Raw genomic sequence first — 14,908 nt, 5'->3', positions numbered from 1 at the left:
AAAAAAAAAAAAAAATGGGAAAGTTGAAACACATTTTATCCCTATTCTCAAGAATCACTGATATTACAAATATAATCCAAGGTATTCTGAACATGGTTTATTTGTCATGCAAACTTTGCATTAGTCTCACAATTTATTACTCTGTTTAAAAAAAAACTTTTTAATTATTGGTTTTATTTCCTCTTTCATTTTGCATTGCTTCTCTTTCTATTTCTATTAAGTCGTTTAAAATCAAGCACCCTATTTATGCCTACTGTATTTAAAAAAAAATCGATCTACTAACTCTGTCCCATTATATCACACGTGTGTGTTAAGTGTGTGCTGCTCTCTGTCGCATTTCAGTGCTGATGTGCTCTGCGGGTCAGTCGATGAATCGCTGGAGCTTGGAGGAGCTGGTCAAAAGAGATCCTGAGAACTTCCTCATCCTTTTGCAGCAGATCATCAGGAAGACTAAAGAGGTGACCAGAGATCATTCACACTGCAGAATGATTTTAATCCAGTGGTCACTAAGCTCCTCTTTTTCCCTGTGTGTGTGAGTCCAGGCTCAGGAGCAGTGTCAGTATGAACTGGTGGCCCCCCTCGCCATCATGTTCACTTCCACTCTGCTGCAGGTACGACCTCTCCAAACGCAAACGTCATCGGCACAGCTCACGTTTTTTAGCCAAAGAAAAACGATTTACCGTTCGAAGCACACGTAGAAAAACTCTGTTTGTCAGGTCGCCTTTTGTAGTTCCTCTATTGAAACCATTATGAGGTTAGTTTGAAGTGTCGCACGCAAGCTAGAAAAAAAATTGTTCAAAGTGATGCACCTAAAGTCACTAATTACAACAAGCAGTGGAAATATAAGAAAGGAAAAATACGAAATTGCACTTTTAAATGCTAGTAATGTAGCTAATATGTTCATCTAGTCTATCCCAGAGCGATAATTTTGTTTAGCTAAATTTCTCAGTTATGTTTTGGTTGCAGACTCCATATTGTCCCCCAGACACTGAGCTCCTGGAGGAAGCCTTGGAGGTGTTTTACAGCTTCCTCACTTGGCCAGAGCCATACTGCAGTGTGTGCAGAGAGCTGCTCTCCATGCTGCAGATGGAGATCAAGGCACCTGGTAAATACAAAGACACACCAGTTTTAGATTCTTTTCGTTTCTAACGTTTGCAGTTTATTAGGAGAGCACTCCCCCTAGTGGCAAGTTTAGGCTTTGCATTTAGGATGATGATTTTTGTGAACTGCAGCATCAGGGCGGGGACAGAATGATGTCCTGGCTTAGGGATTTGTGGGCACTTCTTCTTCTTCTGTGAAAGCGGATGTATCTGTAACCTCTACGGAACAAAAATCAGGAACAGTGGAGCTGTGAAGTTTACAGACACCACCAATGGAAATGCCATCGGATAAACTGAATGAAATCATTTGAATAATCTGAATGAATGTCTGTTCGGTAATAAGTAGGTATACCTTGCAGGTGGTTGTACTGATCTGGGCTGATTATTTGTTTTTTTTGTGTGTGTTTTTTTCACTTTTCTCACAGGAATTTCCTTTCAGAGGCTGGTTAGAGAAGAGCAGGGCCTGAACAGCTCGGACTATACTTCAAAGACCATGTATGTTCACACTGTGTAGTTCCTAACTGGAACTTAACATTTGCTAAAGACTTTATAGTATAAAACAAATTCCTTCTGCTGCAGCATATTGAAAAATGTACATAAGAATCTATGGTGTTATTCTGACAGGCTTAAAATGTATTTTAGATGACAGACCAACAACAAAACCAGGCAAATTTCCACTTATCCATTTTTTTTTTTTTTTTTTTTGCAATGTTGTAAGCTGAACATCCAGTCCAGTCTCGGGGGTTTTACTGCCTCCAACAAGATTTTTTCCCCCCAAGATTTTCCAGTTTTTAACTTCATCCATTTTTTTCTATCAACTCTGAATTCATTGTCCCTGCTGAATAAAATGTATCCCCATGACATGATGGTGCCAGTGCCACCATTCACCAAAAAGGATGATGTGCATTTTCCTCCATACTGTGTTTTGCATGTAGGTCAGATAGTTTGCATCTCCTTTGATCAGAGCACTTTCTTCCCCTACACAACTTCTTATGATTTTCTCCTTACCTCACCAGATTTGTTGAACACTCGGTTTGTAGACGCCATATGTTTGATATTGTTTTAGACTCTTTTTCAAGAGTTATAAAAAGAGTTAAAAAAAAAAAACTCTCCCTGACGTGTATGTTCTTTGGTCTTCATGATTCTTTTTGTTCTCTAATAAACTTCTGAAGCCTTCAGCTGAATTTAAGCTGATGTTAAATTGGACACAGATTGACTCTGTGTGCTAATCAGGTTTCTTCTGAAGCCACTGGATTTTATTTGAGGCTCTCAGAGTAGGTTCACCTACTTCTTCCCACTTTTTGAGTGTTGATCTGTCACCTAAAATCTCAACAAGCTTGTGGCTTTAACGGGACAAAATGTGAAACGCTCAACGGGCATGCACACTTTTGCAAAGGACTATTCATGTTCTGTCCAAATTAGAATGTGATAGTATCACCTGTTTTTGGGAGAGCTGTTTTGAGCTTGGAAAGCCCCCCTTCACACCCTTCTTCACACCGATAAGCTCATAACAACCGTGTAGCATCCTGTTTGCATCACTCCCTGTGTGACACTGAACTCTGCCTGACTCCACCTCTCTGCCGCCAGCAGTACTGTGCTGCTGATGAACCCCGATGAGGTTCCTGCCGACTTTCTCGCCGTGGCTGAGCAGCTGAGTCGCATTCAGCACTCGCAGAAAGACACCTACATCACCCTGATTAAACACGCCTTCCAGTCCACGCTGGGCACCAAGTATCCTCTGCAGGTCATCCACAAGGCCCTGGAGGTGCGCTCCCAAAGCTGGAGGCAAAGTGCTTTGTGTACAAGAAAACACGAGAGACAACACGTTTAATTTGAAATTTTTACTTTTGTAGCCAAAATCTGTGAACGAGCTGAAGGAGATTTTCTCCTTGGTGAGTGACATCTTGGAGACGGCCGCCGTGAGCGATCCGGGTACAGCTCGAAGTCACGTCATCCAGGAACTGGAGCGTTTGAGGACGACACTTAAAATCCCTTCATCTAATGGGAGGAGTTCTGATGGTAAGACGATGCTTAGCAATAAGCAAGAGGTTTAGGATATGGATAGAAGGATTGGCGACATTTTCCTAATCCAAGGAATCAATTCAAGATCCATGGCAGAAAGAACTGGGCTCTTCAGAAGGATAAAACTGATTAACTTGGCTGTAACAGGTTTTAGCTTCCTGTTATTTGCTGAAATCTCACCCCCTGTGTAAATGTAGCTGTCTAAATGAGCAGCGGGCATTCTTCTGTAGAAGCTTCTAACACCTTTCTGCACTTTCTGTGGCTTCATTTTAAAGGTAAACACTTTATTTGAAGGGGTGTGTTTTGTTTATGACATTGCACTGTCACAAAATTTTTTAACTGACTTTTAATGCAATTTTTTTTTTTTTTTGCATAAAAGTCATTATTTACCAAATAATGGTAAGTTGACACATCTAATGCAACTATTAATGCAAATTTGCATTAAAAGTGTCAGTTTATACCAAATGACACTTCATGATGGTCATAAACATTCATGAAGACGCCTTCAGGTTCATGACAGTTGCTATGTCATGTTTATGACAGTAATATCAGTCTCCACTGTGTTCATTCAGTGGAAAAATATCCAGTCTTTAATTTCTAACACACCGATTACCAATCTGGGCCAGATGAGTAAAGTCAGTTGATTCTAGTCATCAGCCAGTTTCTCTGTGTATCTCCTGATCTAACGTAGAAAGATATTACCATTTGAGCTGGAATCTGACCGTAACCCACTTGTCCTTTGCTCATTCGCAGGAAACCTTCAGACTTTACCTTTACCCACAGCCAAAACGTACATGTTTCACTGGGAGAAGGATAACTTCGGTAAATTCTGCAGCTTAATACAGTTACAGTCTAGATGTGCTCATAACATTTCCCACAGCTGACGTGAACGTTTTTGACTCGAACAGATGTTCTCCACACCATTTTGGAGCTTGACGCTGATGAATTTGGCGCCTCCGAGGAGGCTGTGGAGGAGAAGGAGGACGACTCTGACGACGAGCAGGATGGGACCGAAGATGACGAGGAAGGTCGAGGAGTGGGCTCTGCTCTGGTCGTCGCAGACGACTGCAACGGCAGTCACCGCGTCTCTACCTTTTCCACCATCTCCTCCACCTCTACCACCTCCAAAGACTCCATGTTCTCCACCATGTCTCTGGCCTCCGAGTCCTACCCGCCCTCCCTCTTCTCTGTCACGTCCTCCGGGGTCGACAGCGACTACTTCGACGACTCCGACGACTACATCAGCTCCTCTCCTGTAGCTGAGAAGTATCCTCCAAAGTCGAGCAAGGTGTCGTCTCGCCTCAGCCAGCACCTCCACCGACTATTTATCAAACCCAAGAATCCCCGGATGCTTTCCAGGGCTAAGAGCTTGGGCAACTCTGAGTCTAAAGACATTCTGGTGGTGCGGGAAACTCGCTCCAACTCTCTGCCCCAGCAGGTGAAACTGTTCAGCTCTGATTCTCTGCCAAGGCTCCAAAGCCAAGCGCTACGACACATCTGCTTCCGAAGGAGGCCCATCCTGAGCAGCGATGAGGACAATAAGAGTACCACGTTAAGAGTGGTGGTGTTTGGTGCGGACCATGTAGCGGGGAAGGTGGCCCGGGCTTACAGCAGCCTGAGGAGGAAAGAGAGCACATGTCCTCGTCTCACAAGAGCCTTTAACCTGCAGTTCTACTTTGTGCCAGTCAAGAGGGACTCTGGACTCGGTCATCGGAGGTCTTCCACTCCTTTGCTTCAAACTGGATCTCCGAAAGGATCGGGCCTTCCCTGGGTGAGTAGTGGAAAACTGATTGAACTATTTAATGTCCTATGTGTTTTTCTTATCTGTTTATTCATAGATTCCAGGCAAAAAATAATAATAAAAAAAAAAAAATAGATTGGGAAATTCCCTGATGTAAACGCAGCGCTTTTCTGTCCAGTCAGTTCCAGTTTCCAGATAAGAAACTGAAAACTATCTAGAATAAGATAAGATTAGAAAATGCCCTTTTATTAAATGCAAATATTGTGCAGTGCAAATGTTAAAATAGTTTTCTGGGAAATGAGAATAACTGTTTTTATTCATAGATAACCAAAATTAACTTAAAACCCAAGTCAGTGAAACACTTAAAGATGAGGTGTTCTTGCACTGACAGTCTGGAGGAGTGAAAAGATTGAAAGGGAATACAATATTTGGATATAATATTTAATTACTTTATCTGGTAAGCCAGCCAGATTTCAACTGAAATTTCTTCTGTAAATTCAAAATTAATGTTATGGTTATATTTAAAAAAAAAAAAAGATCATAAATGAACTGAGAACTCTCTGAATTTCAGTTTTTTGTTTCTCACCTTTGTTACTGCTGCCTCCCAATCATACAAAATAAAGGAAGACAGGACACCAGAGTTTTTAATTTTAACTTTAAATTAAATCACAAATTAGCTCATGAAATATGTCAGTCAGTAAATCACTGGTGTGTAAAATGCAGGCATGAATGTGATGAATGAGAAAAACCAAAACCCGAACATAAAGTGGTGAAGTTGGATTCAGGGATTTCTTCTCTGAGCCCATGGCAGACTGAGCTGCCGTCTTTACCAGGCCCAGATGATCAAATATGCCCAGGTTATTCAATAACATAGCAACAGCAACACAGAGCAGTAAACAGGCTTTCACAACCTGCCTAGCTACTGATGTCGACATGGAATGTGAAAGTGAAGTAACACATGTTGCTTTTGCCTCATTAGGACCAGAACCACGCAGGCACAGGCGACAGCACTAATGACATTGCACATCTCCTGGGCATGCTGGACCCGTGGTACGAAAGAAACACCCTCAGTCTCCTCAAGTTGCCTACCAACGTCGTCTGCCAGGTACAGAATGTCAACTTCCACTGGTTATTTTTTTTATTTTTTTTTGCTCTACAATAGAGCAACACAAAGTAGTGCATAATTGTGAAGTGGAAGAAAAGGCACACATGGTTTTCTGATTTTCTTTAGACACCTTTTCTCTCTTACCTATTAAAATAACTGGAAAGTGTGTGACACAACTTCAAACTCCCCAGGACATGGCTTTCCACCTAAATTAGAGTGGATCACGATGAGATTTCATGAAAGAAACAGCCAAGATGTCTATAGTAATTCTGATTAATTGTTCAGCAAGAAGAGTCTGTTGACAAGACCACTTAAAAAAAACAAAAACCATACAAGTCCCATTTGCATTTTACTAAGAAGCTATTTAGGGGACACAGTAAACAAGTGGAAAGTTATGCTTTGGTCAGATGAAACCAAAATTAAGTTTTTTGGTATTTATGGAGAATGGTGTGTGGAGGGAAAATAACAATGCATGTCACCCTGAACACATTATTCCCTCCATGAAACATGGTGGTGGCAGCACCATGATAATGGGATGGATGCCTTTGATTGGGAGCTAAATGCCAGGCTGTCCTGGGAAAAAAAAAAAAAATCCCTGCGAGAGATGCTGCAGGGATTTTTTTTCAATTAGCCTAAACATACAGCCAGAGCTACAATGAAACTGATTAGATATTCAGACTTAATGTTAAAAAGGTCCTGTCAAAGTCCAGATCAGTTGAGAACATGTTAAAACCTGAAACTCCTGTTCATCGATGCTCTGGATGTTTGCAAAAAAAAGGGGTGAAAATTTTGGTTTAGATGTACAAAGCTGGAAGAGAGATGCAGGAAAACCTGTAAAATACATCTACTATTGCAGAAAGTAGAACAATGCATTGACTCAATTATCTTACTTGCCAAGCCCGGCGGTTGGGCACTAGGGCAGTCATTCATCCAGCGGCCCGTTATGTTTTTGGGTTAAAAAATGTTTAAAGTTGACAGGAAATTTGAAAATATCACTTAGTAATTATGTGTCATCAAAAGATTGGAAGATTAACACCTGAACACCAACTACAAAGTCTTAAAAAATGCAAACATTTTAAAAAGACTTTAAAAAAAAATTAACAATGCTTAGCCTGGTGGGGGTACAAGCAAAGCCTGGTGGCCCGCCAGGCTTATAATCCAGGCCTTTTAATCCCACTGTTGTTCTCGCACATAAAATCCCCCCCAAAAATACATTAAAATCCATCGCAGTAACATGACAAAAATAAAAAGTTCCTGGGTTATTACTTTTGGAATGCACTGTGACTTAGTGATGCCTGACGTCATGCTTCAACCTTGCTCGCACTGCCCTGCCTGGAACTTTACACTCATATTTAAATGTTGTTTCAGCAAACCTCAAAAACTGAGTCGGCCTCCTACGATGGCTCCTATGAGCAGCGCCTGCCCATTCTGGCCGACTTGGTGCTGTACTACTGCCGCTACGCAGCACGGCCGGCGCTCATCCAGCTTTATCAGGCTGAGGTAATTCACTCTCACTCAACTGTGGTGCACACCCTTGTTTCTTTAAACATCCTCCTCGGCGACATGCTTCACCACCGTCCTTCTAAGTGATTCTCACACTTTGGGTTTTGCAGATGATGCTGGCATGTGGAGAGAGGAGGACCGAGGTGTTTGTTCACTCCCTGGAGCTGGGTCACACCGCAGGAACACGAGCCATCAAGGCCATGGGTGAGGCTGGCACGCAAGCAAGCGCATAGCAACCTCTACACATTGTCGTGCAGTTAAATGCATCATCGGTTAAAAATGAGCGGGGGCTGTATTCATAGAAGAGGAATATCTGCTTTTTGTATAACACCATGAATGTCACTTCTCCTTTCGCCGCTTTACTTACTGCTGCTTGCACTTCTGGTTTTTCATTTCCAAACAGAAGTAAATATTCAGGGAAAGCTGATCACACCCTTTGCTTTGCAGCTAATGTATGGGGAAAAATTCCAGTACCAAACATCGCATAGAAACATATTTTGGTTTAATACGTAGTATATTTAATAATGGAATACGTTATGCTTTGATATATAACCAAACTGTTAGCGTGATGTTGGTTTAAACGTAGGTCCTGTTTTTTTTTGTTTTTTTTTATTCCAGGTGCTGCCAGCAAACGCTTCGGCATTGATGGTGACAGAGAAGCAGTGCCTCTTACTCTGGAGGTGGTTTACAACAGGGTAAGGCAATCGCAAGTTAAAACTGCATTCTGTAAAAACTGTCGTCTTACATGTGTTTTTTTTTTTTCAGTTATAAAGCACACCATTATTTTTTTTAACTCTTGCTGATTTTCCTCTTTTTAATAAAATTCGCTGCTTTCAGTTTCTGTCACTTTTACCAAACTAGCAAAATCACATCCTCAAAACGAGCGCTCTGTCCTGAAAAAGGCCATGTTCACATACTTTCAATGTTTTTGAAACATTTTTACTTGAGATGCACTGAGAAATCAGGCAGTGACCAGAATCAGCTTAGTTTTTTTTTTTTTTTTTTTTTTTTTTGAGCTAGCCACACCTAAAAGCTACCAGGTCAGGCCGACGACAACACTCTTCTGTGCGGACGCTGTTACTGAGGGGGAAAAATTACTATCTTTAGTATCAGTACATAAACAATAATAGGAAAGCCAGAGTACAACAAAGTTGCTCTTTCTGCTGTTTAAACGTTTCTATATTATGGAAAATGGCGGATTTGAAATGTTTCAAATATATTCTGTATATTCCAGCCTGTAAAAGGTGCTAAGAAGAACCATTTTGAAAGGGCAATATTTGATGTTATATTGATATATTCATGCTGATCAGATGTGGAAAAACACCAACGTTATATGCATGATCATTAAAACCATGCAGACTAGTTGGGTATTAGTGATACACATCTGTTTTGTTTTGAAAAGGCAAAACTTTCACACATTTCAAGCATAACTCCAGCTAGTGGTAAAAAAAAATAAATCTCTGTTTCACCCGTCCATTCCCTACATGTTGTGTTCATCGCATAATGTGACAAACTGGCTGTGTGCAGTTACTCACTATTAGTCAGATCTCTGTTTTATTGACTCCCATGTTGCACGTCAGTGTTCACTGCTTCAGAGTGTCTTTTTCATGCATCTTTCCTTCTCATTCAGGTGGTTGTTAGTGGAAGGAGCCAGTGGAAAAGAGAAACCAAAGTCTGTACTTCAATGAACTTGATCAAAGCATGCAAGAACCCTGAGGAACTAGGTAGACCACTATTTGATGCTCTAATGTATAGCTGCAGATTTTTGTGTATGTGTTTGTGTGTCTATAACAGACAGAAGATCAAAGTTGTTGTTTTTTTTAAATGGCAGTATTGTTCAAAACCTTTGAGTCGCACACTGCTCTTTTCTTGCATCCTTTCAAGTAGTCTGAAACAATCAATCAATCAAATTTTATTTGTATAGCACATTTCAGCAGCAAGGCATTTCAAAGTGCTTTACATAATTAAAATAAAAACAGCATGTGACATTGAAGAAACAATGAGAAAGAGAGAGATTTTAAGAAAAAGAAACCGTGAGAAAGGGAAATAAAAAGAAATTAAAGTAAAGGTAAAGAGATTTAAAAATAAAAAATAAGAAAAAAATAAAATAAAATAAAAAATAAAAACATTATCCACATGAGGACTTGCCCTTATGGGGTCTCCTCCAAAATAAGAGGCTCTACAAGCCTTTCCTTCTGTAGGACTTTAGTCAAACCGCCATTTGACAAGGACTCAAACCTTTAAAACTTCTTTAGTCAAACAGTGGTTCTTCAGGCTGTCTGAAGGACATTTTGTGTTTTTCATTGCACTTTTGCTACTTTTTGCACTCGTTTTCAGTCCAGTACAAAAGATCATATTTAAGTTAATACCATCTAGCCTTTGTTTGAATTGTTCCAAAAGGCTTCCAAAAGTAAGAGATGAGGCAGTTTCATCTACTAATAATGGGTAACTTGGCAAAGGACCAAAGTAGGTATTTTGCAACCAGTAGTCTGTTAGAAAAACCCACTTTGTTAGAATGTCCTTAACTAAATATAGGACAAATAGCAAAGATGCAACAGTCTGACATAATTTAAAGAGCATTTTTATACCAACAAGGGGATTTCCAAAGAGCTACCAGATGAAAACTTGCACACAGATGTCTTTGAGGTCCTGGTAGCTTCAGGACTGACTGGTTAGTGGCATCAAGCTTTGCCGGGGTTATAAAATTTTCATTTTCTTTCACACAGTCACTGCAGTTTAAATTTATGCAATGATACGCCAACATTTTTCTCTAGCTACATGAAGCAAAGAGTAGTGCATGTAATTACAGGACCAACAGCTGGGTGAAAGATGACTGCTTTACTTTTCCCTTGCTCACAATAAAGTCAGATTTGACTGGCTGGTTTAATCTAATGTAGTTTCCTGTTGTTAGGGTGCCTGACCTCTGTACAGTCGATAAGTTGTGAGCCCGTTTGACTTGGTGAGACTTATTAACAAACTCTCATCGGTTTGTTGTACTTGTGTTACTCCGTAGTGACCAAATCTGGGAAAACGCTCCCATCAATGTGAGAAACTCAAATTAAAGATTTGATTTTTATAGCAGTTCCACAGCAGTGTTGCGACTGCAACAAGAGATTCATTTGTAAAAAGGACTGCAAGTATGTTTGTTGTGTATATACTTGTCACTTTTTCACATATTCCCATGTTGAAGGCCTTGACGTGTGTGAAACTTCTGTGAGAGGAGGAAGTGTACTAAATGTTTACATAAATCTGTGTCAGATTCAAAGATGGAGTGTCTGCAGCTCACCATGACTGAGGTCCTGAAGAGACAGAACGGCAAAAGCAAGAAGGGCTACAACCAGGTAAGCTTGACGTGACATCAGCCCATCTCAGTGGTTTGTGGTTTGAACGCTGTCGCGTAACGGTGTCGCAAACAAAGTTGCAGCGCCGAGCCTACAAAGACGCAGACCTGAATTTGACTTTGATAGCATCGCATGCTCTAATTTCACAAATAAAACACAAATGAAAGCAGTTTTTCTCACAAACGGCTCGATAGAGCAAAAAACCCACAACACAGAATATTTGTTTTTGCGCTTTTGCAAAAAAAAAAAAAAGAAAAATGTTTTCCCAACATTACAGTTCAGTCTCTCACGCACTTAAGAGTTTTCAGTCATTTTAAAATGATGTGCGTAGGCTGGTTTCAATTTCTTATAATTAACCAAAGTACAGCGACTCTGTTTTCTGCACAGTGCAAAAGTATTCATGTCTCTTAAAATTTTCCACATTTTGTCTTATTAAACCACAAACTTCAATACCTTTTATAGGAATTTTAAGAAATTTGTAATAATTGTGAATTGGGACAAAAATGATACATGGTTAAGTGTTTCTTTTTTTCTTTTTTTTTTTTTTACAAGAAATTATCTGGGAAGGGACAAGTGCATTTAGATTTATCCTCCTGTACTCTGATATCCATAAATTAAAAACCAGTTTGATCTATTGTCTTACCTCAAGCTATGTTCAAAAGGTTATTCAAATAGTATGGCATAATTGCAAAACTATCTACAGCTTCAATGGGAGAACCTATGACAAGACATCTATTGACTGTGTACTTCAAATCTGGCCATCATGGAAGTTTCCCATTGTTAAAAGAAAGCTATGGGAAGTTCTCTGTGCAAACTTGCCACAAGCCATTTTACAGCTAGTGTGTGAAAAGAAAGTGCTCAGCTAAGATGGAATCAAAATTTGACATTTTGTTCTGCATGTGAAACACTACATGTCACAGAAAAAAAACTAACATTGCTTGTATTTCTTTCACTGTACAGTTTAGCACAACTTTGTGTTGGTCTGCCAAGGTTTCTAAGTGCTTTAACCAACCCAAAGATTTATTGCTTTTGTTTGGCTCGTCTTTGCAGCAGCTCAACGTGACTGAGGTGAAGGTGGACAAGGTGCAGGTCAGTGGAGCTGGAAACACGACGTTTGCCGTTTGTCTGGACCAGGATGAAAAGAAGATACTGCAAAGTGTCACCAGGTATGGAATCAAACGAGAAATCAATAAAACGGATTCGTTGATAGAAGTACCACCGCTACACGCTGAGAAATTAACTTCATTTTTCAGATAATTTCCCATCTGATCTCATTGTACTGTCTCTTAGGGTGTGCCGTTTTCTTATCTGCTGACTCATGATCAAGTGTCTTCTATCCCTTGTGTGTCCTCCTGTCTCATCCAGATGTGAAATATCTGTGTGCTACAAGCCTGACAGCTCAGCTGACTGGAGGCTAAGAAAATCGCAGGCCTCTGCTCAGATCCAGCCTCTCAACCCAACCTTCTGCTCTCTGCTCTGCCTACCCATCGTAACCTTCAGCGGGGCTCTGCCCTGAAAACGTTCATCACTGGATTCTGCCGGAAAGATCTTCAGCACTGTTATTCATTGTACACTTTGCACACACTGCAGGAGGAAAAGCACTCAGGACTTTTCGTTGTTTTTGCCTGTTTGTTGTTTTGTTTTGTTTTTTTGTTTTTTTTTTTAATTAATTGGATTCAATCCAATATGGCTGACTTTGAATGCAGGTTTTGGAAACTGAGCATTTGCACAATGAACTCCAGGCTTGGCTGTCCTCTGATCACACCAGTACTCTTAACTTATATTGAACCAAGAGTGTCTGGAGACAGGAGGGGCTTTATCTGTGCAATGCAGGCCTTCGCTGTTATGAAAAAACTTTTTAAGTTTGACTGCTCTGTTCTCAGTTCCTTTTTTTTTTTGAGTTTGTAGACAGAACTGACTTTGACCACATTTCCATTAGAACATATAATGGTTGATCAGGGTAAATATTAAAATTATCAGGTAAGATGGGATTTACACTGGAATCACCGTGATGACATGTTTTCGTCAAGCCACATGACCATCGATTCTGAGCCATTGCAGATTATTTGACAAAATCTGAGAAAGCACACTATAAGATGTACAACATGTAAAGTATTTGCTGTTAACATATTTCATGTACTATAACTTTTATTTGATTCTATTATGTTTTTATGTGTATGATAATCTGATAATATTTCTCCCAAGGAGCTACTTCTGTCAGTTTTAACCGCAGCTATAAATATGACCACTAGGGGTCCCTGTTGACTTTTCATTAAAGCTCCACTCTATGGCACATGTACACATAATTTGAACTCTCTGTAAGTACTGTAATATATCACGGGGGATAAAACTTACAATCCAACTTTAAGACGACAAAATGATGAAGAATAGAGACAGATACTATGGTGCTGCGAAATGCACTTACATCTTCCTGTGTAACTGATTGCCGATAACTGCACTTTCTAAAAATGTAATACAGCATGTAACAATAAAATGTATTTTGTAATTTTTGGGAGTTTTTCTTTCTAATTGGAAAATAATATATTTATTTGTGAGTGATACTGCACCCATCATAAAAAAGTCACATTTATTCAAAAGGAAAGCCCTTCGCACTTGCTACTGTTTATTTCAAATGCCTTAGGAAAGTGGCTAATGGGAATATATATATATATATATATATATAGGTAAATTAGAAATCATTTCAGAACTTTGTCTCTATAATGTGGCACATTTAAACATATAATCTAATCATAGGAAGAGGAAACAATGAATAAATTGCACTGACCTGTTCACATCCCTAACGCCTTAGTGCCTGGATTCATTTACAGTGATATATTTTTAGCGTTTTTACCATCAAATTCTATATTAGGCAGAGATTTTTCAGTTTAATTATAGAACTTAGGAGATATATATATATACACACATACATTTTGGCATGCACTTTGTACAATCACGTATAATTAGGCATAACTGACTCCTCAGAGGCAGGTGAATATTTTTTATATGCTACATGTGGGTCAACAGGCACTACTGGTAGAAATATATCACCTTTTTGAGTGACAGTTTTGGATGCATTTAAATGGCAGTCTACAAGGGGTAAAACTAATATTTTCTTAAAGCCATACTGGATCAGTTTTCTAATGTCATGAACTTTTACCTCTTAATATATGGGGGGCTGTGGAGTCTGAGATGGAGCTCTGAGGTATTTTGTAACTTCTTTGAGTATTTCACAATGTAACTGGTGTAAGTTTATCCAGAATATTGAGAATATTAGTCTCATAGGGTTTGGAAGGAACATTAATGAACTCCAAGTAGAAGAGATAAACTTCTAAAAAAAAAAAAAAAGTTCCAGTTTGATAGAGAGGAACAGTAGCTTATTGCTGACGTATTCTCAATAACAGATCTCTAACCTCTGAACTGACAAAACTCCTGCTTTTATAGAATTGCTCACACATTGTAATACTAACTTAATCAAATGTATTTGATCAATAGGATTTAGCTACTCAGTTATCTCTTTAATCCAGTGAAACTAATCTTTTGCGTACAGTATTGATGTTGACAAACATGAAAACCTTAATTTGCTCATTACCTGCAATAGCTCCAAGCTAAGCCATAAGCCAAAGAGTGTTTTTGTTTGTAATGGTGTTGGATTTAAGCTTCTTAAAAAGAATAATAAAAAAAAAAATCAATGCCTGAATTAGAAACACAAAACACATAGTAGACATCAGAGAATAAACTTTAACTTTGAGGTCTTTATTAATATATTCTAAAAGTAGAGCAACATCTTTTTCAGGACAATAATGGACTAAGTTAAAGTGCTGCCGAGCCAAGTGTGGTAAATCCTCTGAGTTTCAGCTTCTGCTTTCTTATGCGTTTAGCAGTCATTTTTCGGTTTCAGCAGACATGCGTTAGAAGCAGCTGCACTTCCTTCCAATGTGGTCTGGATTGCACTGTACTTTAAGTGAAATCAGCTCAAAGAAGGCTGTGATTTCTCTTTTTTTGTTTTTTGCTTTTACAATATTTTGATTTAAGGGTGTAACTGCACTGCAAACATTGTAACTATGTAGAACCAAAAGTGATACAGCTCACAAAAATG

The 14,908-nt window shown here is 39.3% G+C and overlaps 1 protein-coding gene across 4 annotated transcripts in view; it reads left to right on the top strand.

Annotated features, from left to right (window-relative positions):
- Positions 1–13,318, top strand: part of pik3r5 (phosphoinositide-3-kinase, regulatory subunit 5) — a 39,433-nt gene extending 26,115 nt beyond the window's left edge. For 3 of the 4 annotated variants that reach the window (XM_015039746.1, XM_015039747.1, XM_015039748.1), the window contains exons 3-18: positions 343–458; positions 543–611; positions 967–1,105; positions 1,526–1,595; positions 2,688–2,865; positions 2,954–3,119; positions 3,876–3,944; positions 4,031–4,893; positions 5,843–5,968; positions 7,337–7,468; positions 7,582–7,675; positions 8,090–8,166; positions 9,102–9,195; positions 10,730–10,812; positions 11,863–11,978; positions 12,178–13,318. In XM_015039746.1, coding sequence (XP_014895232.1) covers positions 343–458; positions 543–611; positions 967–1,105; positions 1,526–1,595; positions 2,688–2,865; positions 2,954–3,119; positions 3,876–3,944; positions 4,031–4,893; positions 5,843–5,968; positions 7,337–7,468; positions 7,582–7,675; positions 8,090–8,166; positions 9,102–9,195; positions 10,730–10,812; positions 11,863–11,978; positions 12,178–12,328 — 2,543 coding nt within the window. In that variant the 3' untranslated portion in view covers positions 12,329–13,318. The remainder of the gene's footprint in view (positions 1–342; positions 459–542; positions 612–966; positions 1,106–1,525; positions 1,596–2,687; positions 2,866–2,953; positions 3,120–3,875; positions 3,945–4,030; positions 4,894–5,842; positions 5,969–7,336; positions 7,469–7,581; positions 7,676–8,089; positions 8,167–9,101; positions 9,196–10,729; positions 10,813–11,862; positions 11,979–12,177) is intronic. The other variant, XM_015039749.1, reaches the window with a different exon arrangement.
- Positions 13,319–14,908: the final 1,590 nt, after the last annotated feature.

Source organism: Poecilia latipinna, unplaced genomic scaffold (genome assembly GCF_001443285.1).
Source record: "Poecilia latipinna isolate Pla-1442-1.1 unplaced genomic scaffold, P_latipinna-1.0 Scaffold481, whole genome shotgun sequence".
Classification (NCBI taxonomy): domain Eukaryota; kingdom Metazoa; phylum Chordata; class Actinopteri; order Cyprinodontiformes; family Poeciliidae; genus Poecilia; species Poecilia latipinna.
The sequence above is the reverse complement of the archived record's forward strand: the minus strand, read 5'-3'. Positions and strand labels throughout refer to the sequence as shown.